The sequence below is a fragment of the Agelaius tricolor genome, unplaced genomic scaffold (assembly GCF_023055355.1).
Source record: "Agelaius tricolor isolate 1412-34295 unplaced genomic scaffold, bAgeTri1.0.p SCAF_26, whole genome shotgun sequence".
Lineage (NCBI taxonomy): Eukaryota > Metazoa > Chordata > Aves > Passeriformes > Icteridae > Agelaius > Agelaius tricolor.
Genome location: NW_027269286.1, coordinates 10871615 through 10889516, shown reverse-complemented (window position 1 = coordinate 10889516; position 17902 = coordinate 10871615). Strand labels below are relative to the sequence as shown.

The following is a 17902-nucleotide window of genomic DNA, read 5'->3' as shown; positions in this document are numbered from 1 at the left end:
GAGTTAATAGTGATTCTTCCTGACAGAAATTGTAGAATGAATTTATGACACTTGCTTCTGTCCACTACCTTAACATTCTTTTATGTAGTTATTCTTAAATTAGGTATAAAGTTGTTGGAGTACTATCTTAATTTCATGTGGAATTCAGTTATTTCTGTTTCTATTTTGCTGTGAAATGCCCTGTTCAAATTCAAGTGCCGTTATCCTTATTTATCCATTCTTAAGTAAGAATTTTACCACACTTGTTGGATGTTATTTCATGTAGTATAAGAACAGAATATCTGCCTACAGTTGGTACTGAGTTAATAATGTTCAAAGTGTACATTTTAAGTGTTTTACTTGACGACCAGGCTGGAGGCAGTCAGTCAACTAAAGTACAACAGTTGATTTTCAACCTAGTTTAATCTGAAAGACATCCTGATTGTGTGATCTGCTCTATGATGAAAACCAAAGTACGGTTAGTGGAAATTATTTCTTATTTTACATCAAGATTTTTTACCTGAACTAAAATCCAAATGGTGTGTTTACTTCAATGAGACATCATCATGTGGCTGCACAGCTATGCAGGCATTTCTGAAATGGCCTAGTGGCATAAAATGTTAACTCTACCTGATTTTATTTTCTTCTACTGTCACAGTAAAACCAATAAAATAGATTGTAAATTCCATCCTCTTCTGCCTCTATATCAAACCCTTTGGATGAGACAGCCTTCAGTTTCACTTTACACTGAAAATGGATGGAGTGTCACCATTATCCTTTACACTGAGTCTCTGGGGATAATGAGTGCCATATGACTTATGAATGCTGCACTGTCAGAGGAATTTTCACATTGGTAGACTTGATCTGTGTTGAGAAATAGTCTGTAAAACCCTTAGGTATCACTGTGGTTTGGAGGGGGATATGTCCAATTTAAAGGCAAAAGTTTAAGGCCATTATATGAAGCCTACTGCTTTGTAGAAGTGCCAGTATTATTGCTTCTTTCTTGCATCGAGAAGTACTGATAGCTGGAAACAATGTGTTCCTTATTAAGAAAAAAATGTAAAAACTTAGTTTAAGGTTTTGGGAATTGTAAAGAAATTATTGTCTTGAAACTTGCCTTGAAAAGAAGAGGGCAAGCATGAGGAAGGAGATCTTATGGAATTCATGAAATTGATGAGAAAACAGGGATAGGGAAAAAGAAGATAAACAGCTCATTGAATAATGTTTTAGTGTTCCTTGTGTGGATGTAGTAAACAATGTGCAAAGTACATCTGGAGTGAGAATTCGGTGACCTAGTTTATAAGAAGGTCAAAATTTCTGCTGAAAATACATGATCAGTAAGCCATAGAAAAAGCCAAGTCTTTTGTATATGATCAACAGAAGCTGTTTTCCTGGAAGCATTCAGCTGCAACTAATGAACTGTATTAGGTTAGTATACAGGAGTGTAGGGGGTATGAATATTGGTATATATTAGTGTATACTATATTGAGTGTTTCAAAGATTTTTTCAAAACTGTTATTTTCCTGCAAATTTATCATAGGCTCTTATTGACGTCAGCTTTCAAATATTTGCACCAGAAAATGAGATTTGTCTTGTTTTGGTACATCCAGAGTTATACAAAATTTGTGAACTACTTTCATTCCTTTGCAACTACTGGGTCATAAACTTGGATTAGTTTTATAGGATTTGGTATATGAGTTGACAGATGTGATATATGATGACACTTTATCTTTTATTGCTTACACATACTAGTTATTTGGAAAGGATGGGGGCAGTTCCTATTAACCACAAGATGGGATTTCAGTTGCTTACCCAAGTGTCTCTCATTCATTCATTTATTTGCTATCAGTTATAGCAGATATATTGCTTCTTCAAGCCTGTCACACCAATAAATCATTTCAGAGCGTATGCATTTGTACAGTGCCAAAGTGTACCATGAATTTTAAAGGAAATCTTCTATTTTTCTTTTCAATCAGATGAGCAACGTGAAGAGACTACGGCCACGGCTCAGTGCTATTCTTTTTAAGCTTCAGTTTGAGGAGCAGGTGAACAACATCAAACCTGACATCATGGCTGTCAGTGCTGCCTGTGAAGAGATAAAGAAGAGTAAAAGCTTTAGCAAGCTACTGGAACTAGTATTGTTAATGGGAAACTACATGAATGCAGGTTCTCGGAATGCACAGACCTTTGGATATAATCTCAGCTCGCTATGTAAAGTGAGTTTTGAAATGTCCATATACTGCATAAATACTCTAGTTTTGATGTTTTTCCTGCAGTTAATTATTTGCTTACTATTTTTTTCCTTATTATTTGCATTAGTTGATAGTTTGAAAAGTACAGTTGATCCATGAATAGTCATCTTAAAACTGGCTTGCATTTAATCACTTTTAAGTGATTTTATTTTGAGGGAATAATAAAAAACCTAAACTAAATAAGGTTGTGTAAGGATCCGATCACTGTGATCATAGTAGTTTTGTAATTTTAACATGTCTGAGCACTTCTAAGACATCTATTACATTTAGGTATGTTTTAATACTGTTATGTTTTCTTTTGGACATGAATTTACTCCTTATGTGATTCTCTTATGTTGCTCAGTTTCATCAGTTTCTTGCTTCTTCTGTTTATTCTTAAATTTTCACTCTTTCAACTTTTGTATAAGGTATATACAAGAAAATGTCTATACTTTTTTGGGTGTTAATTTATAATCCATTCTAATGCTAGTTACCTTTCCCATATTTAGTGTTGTTGTTTTCTTCCTATGCTCCCTGGGAGATTGCTGAATAATCTTCAGAGTGCACATGTAGTTCTTACAAGGAAGGAATTATTTGAAACTTTGTATGTACTCTTTGTCTTTCTGTTTCTTTATCTTTTTGCACAAGAGAAAACACAATATGTTAACTTCTACATTCATGAAACTGATCATCTTTATTCTGCCATATTTCAGCAGAATTCTTTCACCGAGTGTTGAATGTGATACCTATGACATAAATATTCATAAAGAATAACTTATATTCTTTCCCTAGTCTAAAGTAAGCATTAAGCATGAGTCATCCACCTGGAGTTAATACACTGTAGATGAAGTGATTGAGTTAAAAAGACAACTTGCTGAGGAACATATTCAGAAGGAAGATACTAAAGGTTCTTTATCCTTTAGGTGCATTTACTTAAGTATGATTTTACAAGAATCTGTCCTATGTCTGGTTATATTCTCTGTATTTTTAATGCACAAGACAAAAATATATTATGAAAAGAATAAGAGCAGGATCAAAAGTCAATTTATCTTGGAGAAATAATTTATTAAGATCTAGAATATGAAGATTTTGAAGATAACCATGGAGTACTAGATATAGGAGAGGGAATTGATGTATATAGATAATGAAAGTATGGAATGAATGACTGTATTAGTTCTTCTACATCAGAGAACAGCCATGAGTAGTCTCAGGAGATACAATATTGATATGCTAATACTCAATCATTCATTAATTATTGATGTATGAAATTATATGCATGTTTATAACACAGGTTCGTATTTATAGCTAACTATTGTTATGTATCACAGTGTATTGCATGCATCACAGTGTCACATTGTAGAAGTTTTTTGTGGTGTTATTGAGACATCTTTCAGTGAGATTCCCAATACAATTGAAGTAACATATTTTATAACATTGCATACAGTAAGGCTCCTAGAATATATTTTTGGGTTTTGATATATATGTGTTCCATTTCCTGTTTATTTGGAAAACTGTGTTATTAATCCACTTTTCTGAAGGAAAATATGCATGCTCTGGGAGAGTACATCTCAGCATAGTAGCATTTTGATCTTTGGAAATAAACAGACTTTTTAGAGTTAATTATGAAAAATCAATACTGTGTTAAGGACTTGGTACCGTGATATTCAGATGGACAAGTCTTTGTGTAATTGTGGCAGCCCTTTTTATACTCCTGTTTACTTTGTGCCTACATGCTTCCATACTTTTCTTAATAATTTTTTTATGCAGAAATAGTTCTTAAGTAGTGAATAAACACTTTCATATGTGATGTCATTTTCTATTTATAAAAATGTCTTTGATTTAAAAGAACATCTCATTTGAAAGACTGCAACAGAACTTTGTCAGTTGTCAATTGTTAGTGTTTTTACTCAAGTAGCTGCAAGATTTAAATTGGCAAGGCTTGAAAATAATTTTATATGTATAAAGAGTCTAGAAAGAAAGCTTTACATTTAAGAATTCTTTAAGTCAGCATTTTTAAACAATAAGACCTATGAGCTCTTATTTACTGTATTGAGAATTGATAACAGGAACTTGTGCGTGTTGAGCTTGTATAGCTTCCACTACATAATTATTTTTAGGTTAGAGTTAATTTTATACATAAAGAAGGAAATCATGTCATCAGTGGATACGTGCATTATGTACAGTTTGATTTTGTTGATTTAACTTTGATTTTTCTTTTTTGTACTTTCATGTGCTTATTCACAGTTTTGTAAATATCCCCGTATTGTTGAAATAATTACATTTTAAAAAGAAATATGTATACTGTTTTTGAATACTGAACACAAAAATTGCATGAAATGAAAAAATACTTTTTCCGACCTTTCTAGGGATTTTTAGCAAGGGGGGAAATGAAACAGCCCATTGGTGTCTTTAAAAAAATTGTACTACTCTAACAGTTTGCTCTTTCCTTTCTCAGATTAATAATTACTAATATATATCAATTATTAAAATGGCCAGAAATAGAATTTTTCTCAGTGTTTTTACTTTTCTTTTTTTTCCCCTTCCCAGCTGAAGGACACAAAGTCAGCAGACCAGAAAACAACATTGCTTCATTTTCTTGTAGAAGTGTGTGAAGAAAGCTATCAGGATGTCCTGAACTTTGTTGAGGATTTTCAGCATTTGGATAAAGCTAGTAAAGGTTTGTGTAACCAACTAAAAGTTTTGATTTTGACACATTTCAATGTCTTGTGTATAAGATGATGCTTATTTTTTATTAACAATATTGAAAAAATAGGTATTAATAATCAATATCTCAGATCAGTAATTTAAGCTGCTGCGAATGGTCTTGAGTTGTTTGGTCCTCTAACACTTACTACAGGACTTCCCATTACAGTTCCTCTAACATATTTTCTAGAACCATTTTCCATACTGGATTTCTTTTAAAAGTTCTTTTCTGTTACCAGATCTTAATTCCAATCTTTGATCTTTTATACGGTAAGTGTATCACTCACCATCTTTTAATTCAGATGTGTAGAAAGGCTGCCCTGGCATCACTTTATTTTATTTTTTTCAAAACATGGTACAGTTTCATCTTCCCTACATGTTTCTTTTTCATGCAACAGTAGCATTGGAAGTCAGTAAACGTGTAGTTTCATCATGCAATATAGAATCTGTATAAGCACCAGCAGAGTTTTTTGAAATTAACTTCTTAATTAAAAGCTCCTTTTCCACATTTTATAAGTTTAAGTAATTTAAACAGGCAAAGGACACGGGTAGAAATTGATGGTACCTTAGCACTGTCCTTCTCTGGCAGGAAAAAGTGATTTGATGGGCTCAGTTAAAAATATTTTAGTCTATGTCAGTTTGGAAAATATCACAGTTTATCTATAATGTTTTGTAGAGTGTCACTCTCATACCTCAGTCAGTCTCCCTGCCACAAATTACAATTTTGCAAAAGTTGCCTCTGATAGAGGACTTGGGATAGTGGTCACTTACATAGAGTTCACTTTCTGCTTCTTAAAATTTCCAGTTTTACTTGGTGTATTATAACCCAAAAATTTCAGTTATTTTTAAATAGCTGTCAAATGCTTCAAGCCCTTCACCTAACTGTTTATACTGGTAATAGAAACAGTTTCTGCTGTATATTAATTTGGTGTGTTTGACATTATTTTCAGTGTTAACTGGTCACTGATTTTTTTTTTCATCACTAATACGTTATTGTATGTATTGTGGTTGAGTTTATTTTTATCCTTAATAGAAGGCAGTATTTTCAGTGTAGACAGTTGTCTTATATGACACTGCTGACTGTTTTCTGGAAAATTTCTGAGATCTAGATCACTGACCATTCAAATAGTAGCCAGTAAAATTATCAGTTAGCCCAGGCTTTTTGTTCTGTTCTAGGCATCTGGTAATCACTAGCAGAGTCTTTGATCTCACTCAATATGAGGTAGGATGGAAATCAATGATCATGTTTTCAATTTTATATATTGAATTTACTACAGCGTATTCTGAGATGCATTTTGCATTTCAGTTTTCCTGTGTGAAGAAGACAAAAGCTTAGGATATCTAACAGATTAGGGTATCAGTGTGTTTGTTTATATTTGTTTTCCTCCCTGCAAAACTCCATTCTGTTTTTCAAAGACTCCCGCTGCACTGGAATTTTGGAAAACCCAGCAGATCACAAAAAACTGTAACTCATGGAGTTTTTATAAACCTTTTAGTACTTCTGTAAAAGTACATTTTTATGAAGCAAGTTGATTTAATATGCACCGACTTTTGTACAGTAAATTTTTAATGAAGTGGCTATTTTTGCTTGAGCTTAGCAGAAGGTCAGTTATAAAGAAAGTCTGTGAATCTGTTCAGTCACATCCACTGTAATGGTCTCATGTATTACTGATATGCTGATGAAGTCTAACAAGTTGACCAAGAGAGCTGGAAATTCATAGCAGATATTACAAGCCATCATTATGGCTGCTAGGAACAGTGATAGAGGGGAAGTAATAAAAAAATCTTTTCTATAGTTAGATATGTGTATTCCAGGAAAAAAAAAACAACCAACAACTTGTGGTAGAACAGAGCTTTGGTACTGAGGGCTTAGAGGATTTCCTCCATTCTAAGATAATGTAATTTAGGGTTTAGTAGAAATAATCCATCCTGATTTGCATTCCTGGGAGGCAATTTACACTTCCAGTAAATTTGGAAAACCAGTGGATCCAAATGCCATGTCTAAGGGTTACAGGCTGCTGATAGCCCAGAAGGGAGGAAGTCAGCCTTGGTTTTTCCTGTCATCCAATAGAAGGTTCTATTCACACATGTGCTGCTTTGTTCATTCAAGTTGTTGGGTGAAGAGACAACATTGCTCTTTTCTGCTTTTGTGTCATATTAATATATTGTTCAATTTTTCCCTGAACCATAGAGGTAGCATTTTGTTCCAGTACTTGTTTTTAAATCCTCTTCTGTAGCTTTTGTTCTGGCAAAGATTAGGGCCTTGTACAGGTGGCAGAATTTAATTCCCTTCATGGTTTTACTGAATTTTGTTTTCTGAAGTAATTCTTAAAGATATTTTCCGATAATAAATCAATGAAGTAGGATAAGAATATTCTATTCTCCTATACCTTTGTTGCAAGCTATTTTTTTATTGAACTGGTTTAATTACCTGTCTGCATATTCATGTCTTCAGATACAATAATTTCACATTTTTATCTGACATAAAAGAATTATTTGCAGCTGTTCTTTAAATTATAAATCAAAATTATTGTGGTAGAAAGATATGTAAATGCTATTTGAACAATATTAACAGAAAACTTGAAGTTGCACATATATATTTATAAATAAAAATGGAACTATACTGTGCACTTGTTAGTTTTGGCTTAATCATCTTTGAGTAATTGTTGAGTCTTCCACAGGTATCTCAAAACAAGTGTCTTAAAGGATGCTTTTTTGTAGAATTCTTCCTTGACATGACTGTCATTGTATTAGCCAGCCTATTTGTAGCATGCCTTGGATTTTTTTGGTTTATGCTTGCTCATTCTTAAAACTTCTCTTTCAAGTTATTTCTTATTCAAAATGGTGAACATTAGAACATGACAGCGTTCAGCAACTTGTTTACTTTTTATACTTCCCAGAAGAAACATTCATGCTTCTTTAATTTCATTAAACATTGTCCAGTGATCATACAGTGAGCTGTTAAAATGGCTTGTAAGACTTCAAGAGCAGTGTCAAGTGACTGCACCAAGTTAATGGCAACACTATTGTATTTTATAAATTATTAAACATTTACAGTATGTAAACAATTGTTGCAGGAAAAATATTTTTTAAAATCCAATTTTGAGCGGCAAACAGTAAAGGACATATAACATATGCAATTGAAGTTTGCTTCAGGGTATTTAAGGTATTTAATTTGTGGTTTTGGTTTCTTTCCATTGTATGCTAAAGTTTTAGTTTTTACTTCTGCAATACTAGAAGTAGATTTAATTCATTGTTACAGTACATGAATTAAAGATACCTTTTTACTTTGAAGTGTAACAAATCCTGTTTTCTAAGTGCTCTTAGATCAGCAGGAGGAACTTTCATTGCAGCTAATGAGCTTACAGATATGACAGTTCCTGAAGATTTCTATAATTAAAGCTGTCCTTTCTTTTAAACATAATGACTTCCCTGCTTTTCTGTTAGTATTCCAGACAAGAAATATTTTGGTAATTCAGTACAATTTACTAATTTCTTATTTTATGGTATTATAAAGTTTTATATTGCATTTATGCAGGCTGCTGTTTTACTTGATTGACTCTAATTTACACAGACCTTACAGGTAACTGTGTATTGAATCTTTCATATTGTACTAACACTGTAAAGCTGCGGATTTTCCTTTCTCCAAAAGACATTAACTCATCACAGCTTTACAAGTAACCTATCCATTTTCTCTCTTTTGAAACTTCATTTTTTTTATAGACAATTGATTTCACTTCAAAATTAAAAAAGCTAGAAACCAAATTGAAAATGTGAAGTTTAAACTGTATCAATGAAAAATAGGGCACCTCCACCTATAAAACTTAAAGACATTGGGGCAGCATGAGAGAAAAATAGTAACATATATGTCATAAGAATTCTATATGTCATAAGGAAAGGGTGTTTTTCTTATTAGAGAATTTCTAAGGTAATGACAAATTTCTCAGTACTATTAAATAATATATTTATTCCATGCATTTCTTGGGTTTTGATTTGGGTCACAAATTCACAGGCTCTTGTTTTCAGGCCATCAAGGTTATATACTCTGTAGGGAAAAAATGTGGATATCTGCTGAAATACAAAAAATATCGAATGGGTTATACAGAAATCGATTGCAAGAGGTATCTTAAAGTGGTGGAAAAGGCAATTAAAAAAGCTGAAGGCATTGTGCAGATGTATGGACCCTTAGAGGTGAGAAAGCTTAATTTTAATGAGTAGGAAGGTGCTGAAGTTGCATTTAGATGTACATGTAGACTTGTGTATCTTGCTACCTATATACCTCAGGGAGTTTGATTTTAGAGTGACAGTATTGGATAGAAGATTGATAAATGTGGCCACTTTTAAACTTTTATTTTTAACTCTACTAGACTGATATTCATTGCTATTCCATGCTAATAGTTCATTTGGAATCATTATTAACCACTCTCACTGCATATTTAAAACAGTTAGTTATTAACAATCTTACCCTAAATTATCTGCAAGTATACAACACACTGCAGTCAGCTCAGCACTTTGTGGTCCCCAAGGAAGCAGGTGGTGAGGCTCAAGAATTCTTCAGCAAGGGAAGCTGCCACTGATGCAAGGATCTTCTTTGTGCTCCCTCCTCTGAATTTAATTTCTTCTTTTATAAGATGGTTTTGTCTCTTGACAGATCGTGATCCACCACTGTACCATATCACTGTGTGCTGTGTAACACTGGGGGACCTTGGTCCCTGTGCTCAGGGCTAGTGCCACATCCTATTCCTTGGCCATTTTTTTCCTGCTTGCCTTAGCAGCTGCTTATTTCTTTCAGTAGCAGCTCAGGGATGAATAACTGATAATCAGTGAGTTGTCATTCAGGTGTTTCTGTTTTCAGCTGTTTCCCATATTAAGAATTTCTGAGCTTAAACTGACCATTAAAAAAAGAGATGTGGTGTCAGACTGCATTTCTCCTAGGAGGCTTTTGAAGTTTATAACAAGTCCAGCAGGCCAGGGTTCTTGTGGAGGTAGTATAGGGCATAGTTGGTGTAAGATCTGAGGCCTACTACTACTGGTGATAGTACTGGTGAACTGGGTACAAAAATGCTTCCACATTGTTTACCAGTTACACTACATTGGCGTGCTCGTATTTGAATTAAAAAAAAGAGACTAAAATCCTACTTAGGTGTTTTTTTTCATGTGTGAAACTAACATCTACTCTGGCTACAGAAGGGAAAGTCTGAGTGCTAAAGAGCCAGTGGCATTGTCAGAGCTTTGGGGAAAAAAAGATCTCAAAAAGAGTGTTGTATGCACCTTAGGCACACACACACAAAGAAGAAAGGGGAGAGAAAAGGTAAGAAAGCCAGAAAGTAGCTGTAGAGACAAGGGAAATCATTATTTTTGGAGAAAAAAAATATAGTTTTTATATTTTCAGTGCCGTGTGACACTGAGTATATCCAAGTAGATCTTTTGCTACTTTTAATGATATTTCGGATCTTTGCTGGTGTTTACAGAAACACTCAATACTTTTCCTCTGCAATATTTCTTTGTTAGTGCTCTAAATTCACCTGAAAATATGGGTGAGTTTTTTCTTGTTGGTTATTGGGCTTTTTCTGGCTATGTTTTGTCATTTAAGTTTTCTTTTAAATGCCACATTTATAATATGATGACAATTTTAGAGAATTATTCAGTAAACTCAGTCAGTTCAGTGTGATTTTCACATGGCAAAACTAATACTACATTTCCAGAATATTTTTTAATAATATGGTATAATTTTTTGTATCAGGCTAGAGGTCAGTATGTCACTGTCACTCTCTTAGAATAAAGGGGCCATAATAGCACAAGGGAAGCAAAATACTGGTAGGCAAGAGGATGAAAATAGTGATTAGGAGATGGCAACATCCAAGCAAATTGTCATAGAGTGTGGACATGATGTCTCAAATACTGACTGATGCAAAAAGTAGCAAAAGGTTTGCAGCAATAAACATGAGAGAACATGCAAGTATTGCTTCACTTTGGAGAATTATTTCTACTATTTAAGATTAAACAGGTATGGTTTCAAAGCTAGATTAAATATTGTTTTATTTTTAAGCAAGAATAGTGATGGGATGGGAGAGATGGGAGTGAAAATTCTTCATAGAAATTTCTTGAAAGAAAAAAATTCAGAGTACGGTATTCTCATACTGTAAATACCAGTTTCATATTCTGTATCCTGAGATAATTGAGATGAAACTAGAAGTTTAGTAAGTACATTTTTTATCAAGTTTTGCTGTGGCTTTTGTAATGTTGTGCTACTACAGAATTTAAGAAACTGAAAAAATAATGATTTGAGCAATTTCATGTCTTTATATCTGACTTTATCGATATGAAGATTTATAAAGGAAAGAATAATCCAACACAGAGGTTAATGAGAGTAGCATAAAATAAAAATGAATTTATTGCTAGCTTTGATTATTAATTTATTTTTTTCAATCCCATAAAATCTATGTTGACTTTAGTAAAGCACTTGATATTATGTACAATGGGAGAATATTCATTAGAATAAAAAGTAGAAGAAACAAAATACTGTCTTAAAAGGAACATGGTTAAAAAAAATAAATTGTGATATTGCACCAATGAGCATGTCTGACACAGGGTTAGATAGTTTGCCAGATGAGAGGGGTATTGGGTTGTCATCACTGAGTGATCCTGAGGAAGCAGAATAAAAGAAAAGAAAATCAATAGCATGAAGATCATGCATCTTGATACTGTAATAAGGGCCTTGGTCAAAAAAAAAAGAGGATATTTTATTGTAAGTTAATCAGATAAGGTATTCCCAGAATAACTGGAGAAATTGTAATGCAAGAATTAAAGGGCTGGTGGGTCATCACCTGAAACACTGCAGAAATATTTGAAAACAGAAGCAGGTGAAGAGGCTTCTGGTATAATTGTAATATTAGAAAACCAGATTCAGAAGCCCTAAGAATGAAGTTGTTTTAACCATGAAAAACAGATGGTGGGAAATCTAATTATTGCTTACAAAAATAGCAGGAGCCATTCTGGAAGAGGACTGTGAGAGCTTAGGGGGTATGAGCAGATGTAAGTAGGAGATTGTTTAGGCACAAATGCATTGTATTCAGCAAACAACTTGGCTTTGTAGGCTCACTGACATTCAGAACCTCAGGGTTTGACTTCGTTTTTTAACTGGCATTTGAGTTGTATACTTCAGTTTGGCTTGGGTTTATTTCTGAATCCTTCCAGGATTCGGGGTTAAAGAGGTTTTTTTTTTTTCATTTTCTGCCATTCTTCTATGTCCCTTCAGATTTTATACCATGGCTTTCAGAGTCACACAAGAAAAGATTGGCAATTATTTTATGTGATCTTTTTTTGGAAGAGCTGGTTATATTTACGGGTTTGATTTTTTTTTTAATGTTTTCACTAAATTGAAAGCTGCACAGACAATGGTACCAAACTTAATAGCAGCATATTGTGAACTAGCCTTTATTTGAGGGTATCATCAGAAATATAGGCTTAAAGGAAAGTATATCTAATAGTTATACACTGCTGAAATCAAAGGCATGCTGAAATCTTAAGTTCAAGAAAAACCTAAGATCATGACAGAGGAAAAGAACCTCTTCAGGACAAAATAGAGTTATAAAGATTCTTGATCAAACATGTAAATGTTCAATGTCAAAAAACCTGAAGAACTAGAGTGAAAAAACTCTGGCTTGCTGGAAGCAAGAGCTTGCAAATCTCTTGTATAGAATGTGTTAATCAGCTCTAGGCACTGAGTTATTTTGCTGAATTTCTCATCTGGGTAAAAGAGTGTAGCTGTTACTCAGCTGCTGCCTGCAATGGGTGTAGAGGACTTTTTGGTGTATTGGGCTTTTGTCATGTTTTTAAATTGGTGTTCCTTGCCAGCACTCATAATTTCGAGATTATTTACTATATGTACTATGTGTGTATGTCACATTAATTTATACTATGAGCTCTTTATGCAAGATAAACGGTCTTATGAAGAGTCCAAGCAATAGTTAGATTAGGCACAAGTTGTTGTGTTCTGTGTTTCTTAGCATGGTGTGTGCCTAACCCTCAGATGCTTCTCGTGACAGCAGAAGTATGACTTTCTATTAAAATCAGGTTTGTTTCTGGGCCTGGTGAAGATGGAAACATGTCTTAGTCAACATTGTCAGCTTCTAATTTCAGCTCTGCTCCCCAAACAAAAGAATTTTTGAACTGCTGAAGCCAACTGACCTAACTGGTGATGATTTGCTGAGTCAAAATGTGCAAGTCTAACATACAATTGAAAAACTATTTTTTAAGTAACCAGAGGCTTTTAAAAATGGTGATTATAAAGCAATTTATCACATTGCCATGGATCATTTTATAGTTGTCTTAACCTTTCTGCTATGAATGGGCTTGTAGTTGCTATGCAGCATTTTACTGTGGTAATTTGGGGACTCTGTCAGGCTTTTATCAGAGAAGGATGTGTTTATTCTATGTATTTTATATTTTCTCTCACATAACTATTTGGTGGATGAAACTAGGTATCCACTACGCAGTGTAGTAACATCATAGGGATACAGGCTTTCTCCAAAGTGTTTTTTTTTAAGATGAAGATAACTATACCTTTACAGATATTTACACTATATTATGAATGAAATAGATCATTAAAAACAAAAAAGTCTTTGGACTAGAATTCACAGTGTGTTCTTACATCTTTATATATTGCTCCTATGAAAGTTGAATAAATGCTAAGTTGCCTTCATAAATAATTGAAAATAAGTTTTAACCGATGGCAATAATATAGATCTAAGAAAGAACACATGCTAATTATCCTAACATTACTCTGGTCACCTTAATATTTCAATCAACTATTTACAGATAAAGTGTTCAACTTTACATGCATTGCTTCAAATAAATGAAAGTTGTATCTCTCTTTTCCTGGCAAAGAAAATTTATGCTTTTTCTTCATCCTTCTATAAATCCCTGATGGTTCAGGTCCACTCCTTTCTTTTTCCTAAGTCCCTGTGTTGCTCTGTTGTACTCTCTCAAATGCTTGGCCAGCACTTTTGCTCCAAAAAATTCTGTTGTGTTTTTTACCATTCATAGTGCTTTTAAACTAGAGAACTGAGGTTTAAGTTTTATGCATAGGTGTTTAATAGCCCAATTTTCTGTGTTTGAGAATCTTATTTTCTTTATGGTCGTTCATAAAAATGATTGTATTTTCTGTTTTAACAGAATGAGATGGAGACAAGCTTTGTGGTTTCTTAGAATATCTTGAAAACTTGTCCTTTGGTTAATCAGAGGAGACAGACTGGCATATGTATATCTCAGGTTCCCTAAAACAGAGTGTTAATTGGAATGCAAAACCTTGGGCATAAAATCAGATGAAAATACAACATTCAAACAGCATACATCTAGTGAGAATAAAGAATCTGTGTAAGAGGGGAGAGCTGAACATTGTAGAGCAACCTCCTCATCTTGCATTGTAATTTGTTCAGTATGCTTTTATTTCAGAATTAACAATGTAGCATGCTGACTTGGGTAAGGTTTTAACTCTTGCATTTTGGAAACAATGGTTTTTATTTAGTGTGTTAACAGAATGTGTGTTCTGTATTTTAGTCTCAGCAGAAAACCTGGAGAAGAGCCTCAAGCATATGGAGAGGCAGCTTCAACAGCTTGAGAAGGATTTGCAGACTTTTCCAGTTCCTGAAGATAAGCACGATAAGTTTGTAGCAAAAATGTCAATATCCTTTGAGGCACTCTGCAAATCAAAAATCCCTAAGTAATTTTACTGCATTGCTTTAAATTTTAAATTTATTTGCATAACTTCTGTCTAGTTTGTACCATCTATTTTTGAAAAATATGACTTATTTTTCCTCTCAAAAACTACATACGTGAATAGTCCAATTAAAGGATTCCCCTGAAGTGGAATGAATGAGGGAAAAATGCTCACTGGCGGTATATGAGTTTCTTAACTTAGTAAAGAGAAGTTATAATAGGAATGTTAAGCACTCTAGTGTTACATGGTATTTTTATGTCAGAGTCTCTTGGAAAAATATGTCTGTCACCCTGTGCCTCTTTGTTTTCTAGTGTATGCATTACCATTGTGAATGTTTTTGTACATGCAACCGCAGAACCAGAAAGTTTCTGTTATTCCAGAAATGACATTCATAGCTCATGAAAACTGTTTTCTGGTGTTATTTTTGCCAAAATTCTTTTTCTCACTATTTGATCCAAATCATGCAGCCAACTTCACTGCCTGTCTTTCATAAGAACACCTTGTGACATGAAGATAATTAATTAAACTGGGAAAAAAAATAATTCTTTTGCTTAAACCTCTGTAGCAAATGTTGGCCATGTATGCTTGGCACCAAGACTAATCTGGAAGCAGAAATATGAGCAGACAGGTTGAAATTTGCTCTGCAGGCATGGTTAGGTTATTACCTAGCTGGAAGACTGCTTTGTTATCTACAAAGGCTGGAGGACTCAGGACACAGTCCTCTTGATTCATCTCATCCTATTACACAAGCCTTGGCAAATGGCCCCGAGGCCAGGTGGATGCACTGGCTCTTCCTGTGTGAGGGCCAGTTCTGTCCTTGTTAGATGCACTGCAACCCAAGTGTTTGCAACTTAGCTTCAGGCCTTCTGTGGCTGCTGTGGGTTATCTTAACCTTCCAGTGTCGTTACTAATATTTTGTAAGTTTGGATATTTCGTTGTTGAGTTTGTTCTGTTTAATGTTGGTGGTGATGCCTTTTTTTCCCAGCTCAATGTGCTTTTGGGAGATACGTTGCAGCCCACCAGCATGGTGTCTCTACAGTATGAAACATAAGTTTGATCCTGAAGAAACTGACAGCATAATAGGAGAACTAGGAGATGGTTTCTGAAGGCAAGAGATAAAATATTGCTAGGAAGTTAGAGGAAAATATATCTATGAGAGCTTTTGGAGAATATTGCTAGGACTTAAAAAGTCTGTGCTTGGTTTGGAAAATTATATGTAGTCTAGCAAGTTAGGAATGGGAAGCACTTGTTAAAAAATCTAAACTATGGAAAAGGACAGGCCCTTCTTCATCTGTTAAAATATAATAGTCTATTTCAGTTGGAAAGGACCTACAACAATCATCTAATCTGAAATAGTCATGATGCAGGCTCTTCAAATACCTTCTAACTTTTTGTATTTTTTTCTAATGACTAAATTTTGAAGGAACAGTTAGTATACAGCTCTTCTTGGATATGTAGTTGTAAAAAAAGATAAGAATTAAATTAACAAAATTCAGTTGAGAATGAGTGAATCCTCCCAAAAATCTAAGGAGAGCAAGAGAAAAGTGGATAAATAAAGATGTAGTTTATATACACTGTGTGCTAATACCAAACATCTAATATCCAAAAATAGTTATGTAGAATGCCTCATTTCCCTTTGTGTTACTAACATTTTGGGCATTTATGAAACTTCCTGGCAGAAGTGAGTGGAATACTGTGATAAAAAGTTATCAGTTGTATTTGAGACAGAGTAAGCAGGCAGACCTTGTTGTTAAGAAGCATAAACTTTTTCCAGGATTGAAATTCCCTCCCCATATATGAAGACCATTAGAGTAGTTTACTGATTGATTAAAAAGGATAGTGATCATCTTAGGAAATCCAAAGGAGGATCTACAATTCATCTTTTTCAGGCATCTCAAAAGCTCTAATCCTGCTAGAGAAGACATGGATTATCAATGTCTGTCAAGAAGATAAGTCATAGCCATAAAGTTAAATTCGTTCTTTGCATCAGTTTTCTCTAGGGAGAATTTCAGTTGACCCTACTGTGTAATATTTTAAATGGAAGGATGATGTTAAATGAAGGAATCAGTAGAATTCTTTTTCTTAATATAAAATAAGTGGCAATAAATCCCCAGGAGTAAACAGTGGTCACAAAACACTTGAACAAATTTCAGAATTAACTCAAATATAAACTTAATGGACTACAGACTCTTACATGAACTAAGCTAGCTGGAGGCACAAACTTCCTCATGCACCTGAAGATTCGTAGAATAATTTGCGTTGGAAGGAATCTTTAGGATCATCTGGTTTCAACCTCTCTGCTATGGGCAGGAACAGCTTTCACCAGGTCAGGTCAAAGCTGAAAAGAAGCCCACAAGTTTTTTAGAAGGGCTACAAGGAGGATCTTCAAGTCAGGCTTTCACCAAGAAAATTGATGAAGACTAAATATGAAATGAATATGTATTAACTGGAAGTAAAATGTGATGGAAGAGAGTCATTGTGTATTTTGTAAGGAGAAACCATCCTTTGCAGGTCTGTTGCAGCATGCAGATAAAGGTAAGAAGCCAATAGAACATAAGTGAATTTCCATTCACATTTCAACAAGGTGTTTTCACAAAGACTTATAAGGAAAGAATTTTCTTAGGTTAAAAAGTGGTTTCATTACTTTTTTTTTAATTAATATGTTTGAAAAAAAATCCTTACATCAAAGGGAGATACTGATAAATGCTGACAAAGCAACAAGTGAACTTCATTGATTATAGACTGATAGATCTGAAGAAGAAACACTCTATTAGAACAATTGGGAACAAATCCAGTTGAGAACAAGGAAAAAACATAAACAAGGTACTGTAAAAACCAGCAATACTCTTACATCAGTTCTTCCATTACTCCATCTCAAAAAGTGTAATATGTATCTACTGATGTGGCAGAGAATGGTGGCAATGAGCAGCAGCTAGCAATAGGTTATAAAGAAGGAATGTTTTAATAAAGTAATAAGTAATAAAGTCTGATGATAGAAAATCAAAAAAGTTAAGAAAATACAGTAAAAATCTAGTAATTTTGTGTCCCATGCAGAAGGAAAGAGAGGAATATAGTCTTTGTGTCTTTAAATAACCATGGGTTCATCTCATGTGAAATACTGTCCAGCAGGCTAAAACACACTGACAGAAATGTTTTCATGGACAATAGACAATTAAACTGAAAATGTGCATGCATTTCATATAAGGCCTAGATAGGTAGCTCAGCAGTAGCCTAGAGGCTCAGAAGAATGACTAACATACAGATTGCT

At 34.0% G+C, this 17902-nt stretch overlaps 1 protein-coding gene across 1 annotated transcript in view; it reads left to right on the top strand.

The window, feature by feature from the left end:
* Positions 1–17902, top strand: part of DIAPH3 (diaphanous related formin 3) — a 212171-nt gene that overhangs the window by 103154 nt on the left and 91115 nt on the right. Inside the window, exons 21-23 of the mRNA XM_071448410.1 lie at positions 1956–2195; positions 4758–4887; positions 14475–14599. Coding sequence (XP_071304511.1) covers positions 1956–2195; positions 4758–4887; positions 14475–14599 — 495 coding nt within the window. The remainder of the gene's footprint in view (positions 1–1955; positions 2196–4757; positions 4888–14474; positions 14600–17902) is intronic.